This window comes from Harpegnathos saltator, unplaced genomic scaffold (genome assembly GCF_003227715.2).
Source record: "Harpegnathos saltator strain DR-91 unplaced genomic scaffold, Hsal_v8.6 scaffold684, whole genome shotgun sequence".
Taxonomy (NCBI): Eukaryota; Metazoa; Arthropoda; class Insecta; order Hymenoptera; family Formicidae; genus Harpegnathos; species Harpegnathos saltator.
In genome coordinates this window covers 27,096-40,985 of record NW_020230520.1, presented here as the reverse complement: position 1 = coordinate 40,985, position 13,890 = coordinate 27,096, and the positions used below count along the sequence as shown (strand labels likewise).

At 37.9% G+C, this 13,890-nt stretch overlaps 1 protein-coding gene across 2 annotated transcripts; it reads left to right on the top strand.

Moving 5' to 3' along the window:
- Positions 1 to 11: 11 nt before the first annotated feature.
- Positions 12 to 13,890, top strand: LOC105188484 (golgin subfamily B member 1). 2 transcript variants are annotated; one of them, XM_019843794.2, is made up of 13 exons: positions 12 to 150; positions 228 to 389; positions 547 to 751; positions 856 to 2,622; positions 2,704 to 2,929; positions 3,055 to 3,557; positions 3,688 to 3,911; positions 3,984 to 5,387; positions 5,688 to 5,851; positions 6,136 to 6,302; positions 6,375 to 10,305; positions 11,728 to 11,810; positions 11,887 to 13,890. In XM_019843794.2, the coding sequence occupies exons 3-13, from the start codon at positions 620 to 622 to the stop codon at positions 12,622 to 12,624; spliced, it is 9,339 nt and encodes a 3,112-aa protein (XP_019699353.1). In that variant the 5' UTR covers positions 12 to 150; positions 228 to 389; positions 547 to 619; the 3' UTR covers positions 12,625 to 13,890. The 2 variants fall into 2 exon arrangements, with proteins under 2 accessions (XP_019699353.1, XP_011148280.1); XM_011149978.3 differs by having other exon boundaries at positions 12 to 389.

Here is a 13,890-nt window from a genome sequence, read left to right as displayed (position 1 = left end):
GAGAGAGAGAGAGAGAGACAGAAAAAAAGAGAAAGAAAGAAAGAGAGAGATCCTGCGGAATGTCAAAATACAGCCATACGACGGACTCGATCATGGTACAATAAAACGCCGGGCGTCTTATTGTTGTACACGTATATCGTGCACAGAAAAGTACGTCACTTTCCGTCAGGTGTATATACGGGTCTCCTCATGTATCACCTTTGTATTATCGATCATTCGTTAACCAGTGTAGTCCTCGTCGTTGCCATGTTTCATCGAACAAGTAGCAAGTCCTACCGTACCACGTGATCGCAGTTTACAAACGACCGTTGTGACAAACTGCTGAGAACGCTGTGGTATCGTATACGTGATGTATGCTTGTTAAAAATTGTGAAATCAATTTCGCATTGGTAAGTGAGATTGATTTTTAGATTAAGATTACAAGTGCCTAGCAAAAATAATTGATAACAAGGCAGCTAGGTTAAGTGTAAAGACGTCTTGAATAATTGAAGGATATCTCTTCAGTGATATTAAAGTAGATTATAATCTTTGTATACAATCTTGCAGTTCTTGCATCTCACTACGGTTACTTATGTACATGCATGAGGAATGTGGATAGAAGGTATAAACATTTTATGGGATGCTATCTACATGGTTGAAGAATGAGGATATGAAGAGTAGTTGCCAGAAAGAAGAGGCTGAAAATAAAAAAGGATATGTTTTCTTCTCAGATCCAGATGTTATTGTTAAACGTGCAGAAACCGTTGCTATTGTGAGTAATTCCTACTTTTTCTTCTTTCAATAAATAATTATATATACATATTGTTGTGCATATGCATACATGTATAAAATCTATATAATTTTTTTTTATTACAGGAAGCACAGATTAGGCGAGATTTTGAAGCACAGCAACAAGTTTTTGAAAAACAATCAATTAACTTGCCAGCACCTTCATCTGGCATAAAGAATTTAGAAAGTTTATTATCCTATCATCCTGTACAGCCATATCCTTTTACATTTATTAGTGCTGTCAAACAAAAACTTGCTTTAGGAACTCCATCTAATAACAGCACAGAAACATATTCAAACTTACAAGCAAAAAGCAACTTGATATCTCCTGTGTTGAAAACAAATTGTAAACAGAATCCATATCAAATTGTACAAAAAATGGATTTTTTTAAACCACTAAAAGTACCAGATTTAAAAATTTCTCCAAAAACATTGGACTTTTCTAGTAGAGAAAATTCTATCTCAAAAGAACTGCCTTCAACAAAGTCTGAGATAGCTGTAAAAGAATTATCACATGAAAGATTAGACAAAGCAACAAAAGTTAATGAAAGAGTACAGAGGAAATTAGATTTTTCTGCATCAGATGGTTCATCTGCTATTAATTGCGAAAGCATAGAACCACTGAAAGCACCGAATGTATCCATAGCTTCTAATTTGAGTAAAAAGAAGGAACATACACACATCAGGGATAGTTCTAGAGAAAAGGAAAATAGATCTAAGAGAATAAAAAAGGATGATTCCTTGTGTGCAAAAAAGGATGAGTCTGCACAAGACCAAGTAAAGCGCAGTAGAAGTCCAAGACATGTCTCCAGAAGAGACATGGTTGATAGTATGAATAGTATCATAACAACAAGATTGAAGAATGACCGAATACCATTTCATACTACAAAAAATATTGACTCTTTGTCCACAAAATCTAAGGTTAAAACTTTTGTAACATCTACTGCTAAGAAAGATAATGAGAAGAGACAAAGGTCTTTCAATGCACAATCTGTAGAATTAGCAAAAGACATTCCTCTAGAATCCAAGGGACGAACATGCAGTAGCAAAGTACCAGATTCTGTACTTTGGAAAGTACCAGATAAAGTTACAACGAGAGATAATAGTAGCATGATGGTTTTATCTAGTAATACTGAAAATAAACCTAAAGACATTTGCCATTTAAGGCAAGTAGAAGACTTAAAATATAAATGTGATTCAGATAATAGACTATTAAAGCAAGATAAACCAAATACTATACATAAGGAGCAAACAAAGAGAATATCTGAAAAGGGTAGAACTTTATCCAATAAAATTGAAGAGCAGACGCATAGTGCTATTTCTGAGCCATCAGAAGATATTGAGTGTATGTCTGAGACAAATAGTTCCAAAAATCGTATAAATGTTTATCCTATAAATTCTGTACAGCAGTCAAAGAGTGGAGATAGTGAAACAATGATAGAAAACAAGCAGAACATTAATTCTATCAGATCAGCTAAAATTGCAGAGAATTTTAAATATGCAGAACATTCTGTAACACAGTCCACAAGTGCAACTGCTACAAAAGACGAAGAGTTGTATTCTCAGAGTATCACTACAACTGGACAAACAACTATTAATGATGATACAAATGATGTAGATGTTACTATACTGCCAGAGGAATTATTCGATCCTAGAAGAATTTCTTTCAGGGATAACAGTTATTCTCAACAAGAGGAATTTCATAACTTAACTACACCAGACAAACTGGATTTTATCCCTAGATTTAAGCAAAGAAAATACTTGATACAGAGCAGTGATTCAGAAGTAGATGCGAGATGTCCAAAGTATAAATCAACAACAAAAGCTGAAAAGGAGCAAGAAAAGACACAGTTAGTAAGTACAAATATATTAGTATACATTTATTCAGTTACACTAGTATGTACTGGAAAATTAAAAATTCGTTACACAATTTAGAGACATCCAGAAGCTCTACGAATGACACTTCAAGCAGAATGTGAATTTTTTGAGTCTCTTAATGAAGCTTACAAAAATACCAAGGAAGTTGAAAAGTGTTTTTATCATAATATGAAACGCGAACAAGAGCAAAAGAATCCACAAGTAGAAAATGAGAAAGATGAAGAGATACAAGTTGAAGAAAGTCGAGTGATTGCTGCAGTCGATAATGATTTTGCTGAAAATGGTAAGAAGCTGTTGGTATAATATAACAATTAAAATACATCTGAAATGTAACATTACTACAATGTCAATATGCGTAAGCACAATAGAAGAGAATGTTATATTTCCTATATTACATATTTCTTACAGCTACATGGAAACCACTGAATTATGCAAAAAAAGATATTGCAAATACAAGAAAATTATATGCATGCGACGACATGCACTTTATTAGAGAGCATTATGCTTCAAATCAAGCGAGCGTCGATGAAACGAATGATAATTTCAAAGCCAAAATTATCAAAGTAGCGGAAGTACAAACTCAGACGGTGAACGATATAGCAACACAGACGGATACATATGTGGGAAAACGGAACGCGCAAAATAAATTATCGGATATCCCTATGTATGAACGGTCATCCTTAGGTGAGAACGAACGTCCTCATCTGTCTTTAGATTCGGCTGATCAATTCGAAGATTTGGATCAAGTAGAAGGGACATCAGTGACCAATAGAATAACCATGTCTGAGATTAGTGTACACGAAACTACTTCGTCGATAAAAACAGAAACTGGAAATGAGATTAGTATTTCAACCCGAGATTTAACGTGTTTAATTAGGAATAAAGAATTTAAGAAATATTTACAATTACATGTAAGTATATTTTACTGTATGTTTGGATCTATATGTATGCATATTAATTAGATATTCAATTGTTATTCTTTCATTTCTTTATTATTTTTTTCACTTATTAGACATTATATTATTTTTTTATTCTTTGTAGTTAGCGCAGTTGATAAAAGATGAAAAACAAAGATACGATAGATTAGAAATGCTATTTAAAGATCATGAGAAAAGTCTGAACGACAGAACTAGAAAATTGGTGCAATTAGAAGAGGAAAAACGCGCATTGAGAGATACAGGACAAGATAGTCTCATTAGTTCTGTGAAGAAGAAGCAGAGAGCCTTACTTTTGAAATTGAAGGAAGAGAAAGATGAAATGAATCGGTACATAGCATTCGCATGTATATATTGTATAGACATTTTTATATAAAAATTATGTAACATCTTCATTTACAGATTAAAAGAATTGCACGAAATTGCGAGCCAAGAACGAAAACTTATGTTACAAAAGCAAAGAGACATGTTTAATCCACAATTGTCAACGAAAAATATTTTAACGAAATTAAAGAGGAGCGCCGATAGTCAATCACCAAGAAGATTATCAGGTCCTATGAAGGGTTACGATATACGCAGTAATAGTTCTATAAGTTCCTTGATTGATTCGGATAAATCCCAGCACGATCGATCTCAGGCAGATGCACGTCTACAAGCATCCGAAAGCGACATACACTTATCCAAGCCTGATCTTGCCAAATCCGACAAATGTGAAAATTTGGCTGAGGAATCTAACACATCGGCGACCAGGTTTGATGATTTAGTTGAAAGTAATGAGTCACATGAGGAGAGTTCTCTGAAGCCGCAGAAGAAAAACGACGTTTCTAAGTATGAGTCAAAGTCTCGAAAATATGAAGAGAAAATGCCTAAAGCGGATATTTTGCGGCAGAAGCAGAATCAGCTTGATCTCGAATCAAAACGAATTCAAAGTCATTCTATGAATATCAAACGGCTCTTGGAAAATCAGAAATCGTTTGAGATGTCGTCGTCGTCGGTGTTGGGATTGGACGCATTAATAACTGATCATGTAAAATCCGAATCTGATACGTTAGTGGAAGAATTATCTAAGAAATCGAAAACATCGCAAATAGTGGATCCCTTTATTCAGACGGCAACAGTTCCAAAGGAGAAAGAGCTAGCTGTCAATATTATTGCTACCGATAGTAAGTCTATAGAGGAAGAAATAGATTCGGAAATTCAGGATATTATTTCGAAAGCAACAAAATCTTCGCAAGTCTGTGAGGATATATTGCAGACAAATAACACAAAGAACTCGAAAAAGATTGATAAATCAGTCACAAGTGATAGGGATCACATTTCTAAAAAGTTACAACACAGCGTTGAATTAAAAACAAGTTCCAAACGCAAAAGTTCCAAGCATCAAAAAGCAAAATCATCTTCCAGCGCATTAACGGAAAATCTATCGCGATTTAAATCTACCTCTCATGCATCAGAGAAGCCTGCCAAACATTACGATAAACGGACAAAATTGGATCTCAACGAAAGCCAAGATTCGCTTGAGGCGCTAGTTAGGCATTCCAAAGAAGTGAAAGATAAAAATTTGAAATTATTAAATGAGACAATTAATGATTACGAAAGTAAGGAGAACATATCCAGTCAAGCATCAAACAGAAAATTCGAAACCAATGAACGTCCACTTCGGAATGAACAAACTGTTCAAAATATATCTACATCTCAAATTAGCGCTCTTCCAATTTATCCTCACAGCTCTGAGGAAAGCGAGAAAAATATGTCTGTGGTCCTTAGATCGCAAGATAGAAATTTCAAGGCAAAAAAGTTCGGACAGTAAGTATCATGTGCACACGTACGTGATGTTCATTATTTTTTCTTTTCCATTTCAATATTGCGCACGTCTTTTCGAAAAATACCATTAAACAAGATACGAGAAATATGTTCTGCTAATAAAATCTGAATCACTAAAGTCATGTGTGTTGGGTGGTCTAATAATAAACTGTGCATTCACACCGCATCAGGGAAAGCATTGTAAAAATAGATTCTGTACAGAGGCAATCCGCGTGTCCGGCATGCACGCATGCATTCTTAAACATTCTTAGATCCGCGCAAATTCTTCTTCGTTACCCTCAGAATCTTAACCGCACGTGAAACTGCACTTGCATCGCGGAAGAACACTGTCGAGGACTGGATGGCGTGGCACACAAGGTTAAGAGCAGAAGAGGAACGTGTGAATCGCATGGAACAAGCGGCACTGAAAATTGTTGCGGCAACTTCTAATGTCTTGTCTCAACAAGGTAATACATGGTGTGCACACATAGCTGTATAGCCGGTTTGAAAACCTTTGAGTGATGACATCGTAATATTTATGTATGCAATAAATTTGAGATTAATGGAAACCGATGCCTTGTGGATATCAAGACAAGATCGCTTTAATATATTAAATTTTTCTGAAGAAGAAGGTCGATTCCCCTCAGTTTGTTCGAGGATGTAGTATGAGATTTTTCTTGACTTCCATTAAATATCGATTAAGCATCGATTAAAGTTACAGTCAGAGAGAAATAGATGTGTCTTTCTGTAGATACTACTGTTTCATCCGATATGAGCGACGTTGAGGGAAGAATAGAAATTCTCACTGAGAAATTGGCTGAACGACGTATGGAGATGTCGCGTTTAAAAAAAGAAGCGAGAAAGCAGGCCAAGCAAAGGCTACGTGCTATGGAAGCAAATTTGCTGAATCAAATTAAGGTAAGTGTATGTGAAAGATGATATAAATAAAGATTGTATTTCTCTTATAAAATGTCTTTTTTTATTTGACAGAGATATGATACAACCATCCACGAGATGCGCAAGAAACTGGAATCGAAGAAAGCTATTAAAGACAGTGATAAGTTAGCTATAGAGCCAAAGTCGTTGGCTGACTTTAAAGTACCTGAGATACCGCTCAAGAGAATACAAGACATCTACAAGAGCAGCGACCTGCTGAGGTCTAGATCGGAGTCCGACCTTCTGACGACAAGGAATCAGCAAAGGGATTTGTTGAAGATCGTGACTGCCGCAATATACGACGACAGACATGAGAAGAACAGTTCTCAGCAATCTGTGAGGTCTACGGATATCAGAAGCGCGAACGCCTCGGAATTAAAGAGTACCACGAATACTAATCATACCGCTCAGTCTATGTTTGAAGAATATACATTGACAGAAGTCAATAGTAAACCTCAGACAGCTACTTCAGTGTCGTCGAATGATGCAGGTTCCGAAAGGTACAATGTTCTTGCGTCAGACACAGTTGAGAAGCAGCTCGAAGAATCTGTCACTATCGAGACAAAACAAGACAGCATATCGCGCGATGCGGAAGACATTCAAACGATTATCAACACGGTGCGCTCGGAATTGGAAGCGCAGACGATATCGGATATCAGATCTTCCAAAAATCGTAGTACCATTAGCACCGAGTCAGAGAATGACAAAGTAATTAGTCACACCAGCATCGATTATCCTCAGTCAAAGGCGCTCGCGACACAATCTGAGATTCTTGAAGAAATAGATAACGTTGACTATTCAAAATCTATTCCGAGCAAATCCGATTATGCAACAGAAAGGGTTGCTGCTTCCAATCAGGATGCACTCACTTTCTCAGAGAAATTGGACTTCCTGCAGTTAAATAATAAGAATTTAAACGAGAATATAAGCTCTCTTGAGAATGGACTGAAAGTACTTTCAGAAATTATGTCGCGCTTTAGTAACAAAACAGACAAAGAATCTAAAATAGATAACGACGAAAAAAGCACGTCTCAAGATATCTCGGAGATAATGTCCAAATCAGTTTTTAGCGACAGAGTTATTCCTGTTGAGAGGGAAGGACAAGAAGCGATATCTTCTGAGAGAGAAATTAATACCGAATCTCCTTCCAATTTGACAAGTGACAGAAGATCCAAGTCTTCTAATGATTTAAGCCATGATAAATATACGTCGGAAAAAGCAGATAACGACATTTCAGCAATAATACCAGAAGTAACACCCGCTCTTTCCAATTCAGCTTACGAGATTGATTATGAAGCCAAGAGCAGAGAGATCATGAATGAAATTGAAAAATCGATATTGTCGGAACACAACAAAGTGATACGCGGCGATTATAATGTCAGTTCGGTATTGGAAAATGATATGCAAAACTTGCGTAAAGACAACGAAGAATTACTGAACGATTTGATTTCATTGGAACTCGATGTAAAATCGATTTCCCAGATTCTCTCTAAGGTATCAGAGAGTAGGAGAAGTCTTAATCTCGCGACGAATACTACAACGCAGATAATCGATCACCCGAAAGAAAATGCAAGTGCGCAAAGTGATTTGAACAAGGCGAGTGTAGAAGAGAACTCCGTGAAGGATCAAGTAAGTGCAACGCATTCATCGAAATCCTTCGAACAATTGAGTATTGCATCAGTGCATTCTCCTATCATCGCGGGCCATCGTTCGAAGGAAAGCAACGAGACAAACTTACATAGTGCACTTACAAATCAAACTTCGCGTATCGCCATCAGCGAAGACTACTCGAAGTCATCAGAGAAGATTCCTGAACTACCGGGAATCGAAACGAGTATAATTGACGACATGGGAATATCAAGTAACTTGCAGCGCGTTAAAGATATTCAAACGTCGATGGTTGACAATACTGTGAATTCAACGACGACAGCTTCTAACGTCGAACGAGATCGCTCGCGTACAATTAGCACGAGTAATGTTTCTCAGGATAAAGACGACTGGACGACATCTGATTCATTCGAGATGCCTGAGAGCAAAATCAGCACTGGAGTGGCGGAAGAAGAACAAGAAGACTCAGAATCCGAGAGTTCGAGATCACATTTGGATCATATGCATGACACTTCGAATAGTTCTCTGAAAGAAAGGAACATATCGCGCATTGAAGCCGCGATAAATCAAAACGTCGAAGTGAGCTCGACAAGTTATGTAGATATGTCGGCATTTATTCCAAAAGGAGAATCTACCAATATAGAGGCATCTGATATTACATTTGCCAATATAATAGCAGAACCTCATGTGATGAAAAGTAACGACGAACTTGATGATATATTGGATATAATTGCTAGAGAAAACAATCAGAAAGAAAGCATCCCTGATAATGAGAACGAAAAGTTTAATAACATAATCTGTAATTCCGTAACTGACTTGTTAGAGAAAGTTGAGGATATTGGCGATAATAATGAAGCAACCGTAAGTAGTCATCTTAAAGGAATTCCATGCAACAATGAAATCGATATCCCTACAGATGAACGATCTGAAGCAGTTTCAATATTTAATGACGAGATGCAAAATAGAGCAAACATAGAAGATATAAGCGACAATAATATAGATTCCGCGAGTAAATCTAACGATGATAAATCAATCAATCGTCAAGAAACAATAGATTTCTCGCCGCGAGCGGTTAATGAGACCGGCGATAAATCTTCCATTAATATAAATTTACACGTGGCAATTGATAATGAAGAGAGTCTGCGTGAAGCGATATCAGAAGGTCAGGAAATTATAATAACCGAACTGGATTCAGATAGCGTGGATGATCACGTTTTACCGGAACTCGAAATCGATGCTAAAATCGAATTGGCCGAAGATGTTAGTGCAAACGATGCAAATGAAAAGCAAAGCAGAGGTATCGCTCCAGTAGAGATACAAGAATGCTTGGAGCCAATTTTGGAGCAGGATAGTTCGGATGGCGAGCAACTGGACAATTTAGTGGAAGTCGCTGAAAGCGGATTAGATACTGTAGAGAAAGTCGTTATACCACCACGAGCCTCTGTTGAATCAGCTGCGGACGATGAAGAGGTTTCTATACAAGCTCAGGGAAAAACGACAGATAACGTAATCGATGCGAATACGTCTGTAAAGAATAAAAGCGACAATGCTTCGATGTTGGACGAGCCAATAGTCGATAATATCAACAAAACTTTTGATATACTAAAAGATCCAGACTACGAAGACATCTCTGAGGAGAGTCTCGAGGTGTCTGAGATTTTAGATAAGAATGAATTATCAAAAACAAATATCATGAAAAAATCTACCAACTTACCAGAGAAATATCAGGCTACGCAAAGGTCGGACGAGGTGCTGAGAATATTGGACGAAATCTCGCAGAAATCGTCGCCCGATTTCATAAACAATTCGTCGAAAGACGAGAAGGACACGCAAAGCACGACGGAAGAGATCAGCGAAGTCTTGGGTGCGGAAGTGTCCACAGAGGACAATGTTTTGTCTCTTGAGCCGACTAAGGCGAAGGATAAAATCGAAGAAGAATTTTATGAGAATGAATCGAAGGGTCGATTCATGGAAGAGGCAGTATCGCGGAAAAAACAACCACCACAGGCGACGAACGAGATAGACTTAGCTGAAGAGAAGAGCATCGGAGTTTACTCGAAATTGAACGAGGGTTTGCAGGAGGACAAATCCCAAATAATATATGAACTACATGAGAGAGTCTCGCAGCTGCAAGAGCAGGATGGCTCGTCTGAATCTAGCGAAGCCGGCGATACTCCGAAAGGTGTGTCCGAAATCGAGATGGACTCACCAAGGGACTTCAACGATTCTAGATTGGACATCGATATTCTAGACGATGATCTGTTAAGCGGCACTAAGGCGGTGAATCAGAATGTCGACATGAAGAGCAATTTCCATTCTGCGTCTATCGTTACTACGTCCGAGAAGGACATCGAGGCCATGATCTATAAGTTAAAAGGTATTATCGTTATTCTGTTATTAATCAATGAAAGTCATCTATTAAAGTCACGAGATTAGAGACATGGATTAGACAATATACGGAGCCATTCGAATCAATTACTCAGTTTTACCGTATATTAACTTGAGCTCTCTCTTCTCTCCTCCCTCTCTCTCTCTCTCTCTCTCTCTCTCTCTCTCTCTCTCTCTCTCTCTCTCTCTCTCTCTCTCTCTCTCTCTCTCTCTCTCTCTCTCTTTCTCTCTCTCTCTCTCTTTTTCTCTCTCTCTCTCTCTCTTTTTCTCTCTCTCTCTCTACACACTATATATATATATATATGTATCTGATATATATATATATATATATATCTGATGTATGAATCAGTATTAACTTTATGTTATAGTATTCGTTCATCTAACTGTACATATTTTTCAAACTTGAAACGTTGTGTATACCAATGTATGTTGTTGAGAGCTATGAGATTATCGTGGCTCAATCGACGTTGTCGTCGAATGGGTGTTTATCTTTTTCTCTTTTGGTTCCACATGCAAGACCAAAGTATGTTACAGAGTAATTACTTTCTTTTCTTGTTTGGAAGATGCTATTCGAGCGATCATAAAAGTTGCGAAAATCGAATAACATATTTCAAGTAAGACCAACCTGCATATGTTAAGAGATAGTGTGTGAATCTTTTTCTTTCTTTTTTACAAATGATCGTTGTCATTCTCAATCGAAATCATGCGATGCAATTTTATGTGGGCTGATCATCTCTCAGAGATACACTCGATACATATTTTACACACATCTCAATTATATCATACTACAGAAACACCATTTTTGTTTTTATAATGGCTGTGTGCTCCTGTGCGAAAGCGTTGCCTGGTATAGCCATGTGTTGTTTATTTTCAGAATAGCAAAGTCGAGATTATATTTGTCTAAAGGTAATACACGAAACTACGAATGGATACGAACATTGACTTGTTATCTCTGTACAAATGTCAGTGTCGCATGAATGCTTGATATCTTTTGACTATGGTCCGTATGCGCACAAGAAAGGCCTGTAAATATCGTGCATCACACATTCGTTCATCAACTACTACTTATCTACCTTCTCTTTAAATATACTTCCTTTGAATCTGTCAGAAAAGATTTCTTACTGTGTACAGATGTTATTCATATGGAATGTCCAACTTCTCTTGTCACAGCTTATCGTTTTATTCGTGCATTGAAGAGATCTCTTTCCTCGATACATATCTTCATATATCTATTTTTCTTAATGTCTCTCCTATTTTCTCCTTCCCCCCCTCCAGTTTCCTCCGAGCACTCAACTCAAGTAAAACTGTTAACCCCTGATGTAATGTGAAGACTCGTGTTGCTTTTCCCGAGGAACTTGTATCTCACAGCTTCTGTCGTACTTATCGATATATTTCTCGCTACTTCGTACAGCTTCACTGGAGCAACCCGGTTTGGAGGTGGCAGAGTTGGAAGCCAAGTTGCTCCATATCGAACAGCTGGAAATCGAATTGGAGGTACATAATATACGCATTACCTCTTTCTTTCTCTCGTTACGTTTGTAATATTTTACTAATTTAATATTATTTTTAGATCAAGAAACTGGAAGCGGAGGAGGTGTCTTACTATGTTCGAGAAATACCGAATAAACCTCCACCACCATACACCCCGCCCGAAGACGGCAGGTTATCGAGCTCGCTCGGCTCACCCTCGCTGTTGACCGCAGTGATCCCATCGAACGTCGAAGAGCTGACATCGTTCACCGAGAAAGCCACGGCTCTGATATACAACGCCAAAATAGCCGGCGAGGACGTCGCAAGTCTCGAAGCGCCTCCTGAAATTTACGAACTGAGCAAGGAGAAGAACGAGATCGTGAGGAAGGACAGACGGATCTACAATAGCTTTCTCTTTGATCTGTGCAAAGAGACCGTTGCGGAGGTTTATCGTGCGGAATATGAGAAGCCTGGTCCCAGCTGGACAAAGCCAAACGTGAAGACGAAACCGACCGTGAAGATTCCGAAAACTGTCGAGGAGCTCACCGAATACGTCGGCAAGGAAGTCGCGACGCTCTTCGGTTTTAAGACAAAGCTGCAGCGAGAGAACATGGTGATGCGTTGGAGCAGGAAACGCAGGGACAGGGTGGACGAGTTGTTGGCGAGAGAGGCCCAGGCCGAAGAGGATGAGTGGACCAAGTTTCATCACGACGAGCTGGCAGTGAAGAACGGACTCGCGGTAACTATACTGGACACCCTCGTAATGGAAACCGCGAATATAGTGAAGTTAGCGTATGGTAAGAAGAGGAGACTGATGGTCTCAATTATGGATGGATAACAATTATGGCTCGACGATTAAACATCCGAAGAACGCTTATTGGCGCCCATTATACTCCAATAATGAACGTTTTCTCAGGATTGCAGGATCCGTGCGAATCTCGCGTTAATCAGATGTCACGTCGTCTGCCATACGATTCATCATGTGTTTCATCAGTTCTAGTACCTTATGTATGTAACGTATAGTTGGTTCCTATTTATTTGTTGATGCGATTTGTTGCCTTTTTTCTTCTCATCTTTTTTTTCAATCGAGCTGACATGTATGCGAATACCTGAGTGATACACAAAACAGGGGACAAACGTCGTTGGACGTGGGCAAGATAAAATAGACGGGAAATGAGCTAGAGCAAGCAAATGTAAGAACACTTGACCGACGCGAGCGACCGCAATTTGATAATCAAATGTCTTAGTTCAGTTTTAAATTTTATCTCTCGTTACGAACGAGACTTTAGGCGAGTCTCTTAGCGTTAGCAAATAATGTAATCATATATATACATATATATAGATATATATATATATATGTGCATATAAGAAGTATCATAAGACGCATAAGGTTAACGCATAAGGAATATCAGATAATTCGTTTCAGAACGAAAATGAGCCAAACGTTGATCATCGAATAACAATAACACAATAACGAAAAATTATAACACAAAGTGTTTCGTTCAATTAGTTTTGCGCGAAGAGTTAGACTAGATTAATTATGATTATTTAATGTATATTATTTCTCGTTATAGAAACCGTACAAGTTTTATATTCCGCTTCTTAGACGAAGTCTGTAAACATCGTTAAATATATTGCGGTTTAATAATTGCACGATATACTCTGCTGTAATAATTACGATTAACGTATCGTAGCACGATATCTTTTCGTAGCATTGTAATTGAACGAAATGCTCTCCCGATCGCTATATGTAAATTGTATTTTAACGACACGTAGAACATAAGTAGTTGAGAGTTTCCAATAAGTCACATCGGAGATCAGTCGTATGCTCAATTACTCGTAATGAAATTAACAAAATTCAGACGGAAAGACTGATACTTTGGGGCCATCTTAATCGAAATTATAAACCGTTAAACAAAGTACATAGATCGAGGATGTGGTAGTAGACATCGGCTATACAGGGTGAGGTGTATAAGCACTTTATTGCGGAGAACGTGTTCCTTTTCTTTCTTTCTGTCAACTCCCGCTGATTTCCGGATACTTAAGAGAATATTGTTTTTATGTATTTTTCTCCTGCGTATTAACTTTCAACTTTCGGATGAAA

What these genes read in the sequence shown, in the direction of transcription:
- LOC105188484 (XM_019843794.2), top strand. Translation starts at nt 620, where the DNA reads ATGCTATCTACATGGTTGAAGAATGAGGATATGAAGAGTAGTTGCCAG. An exon ending in GTGCAGAAACCGTTGCTATT is followed by an intron (nt 752 to 855) that starts GTGAGTAATTCC and finishes TTTTTATTACAG; the next exon opens with GAAGCACAGATTAGGCGAGA. An exon ending in GAGAAAGATGAAATGAATCG is followed by an intron (nt 3,912 to 3,983) that starts GTACATAGCATT and finishes CTTCATTTACAG; the next exon opens with ATTAAAAGAATTGCACGAAA.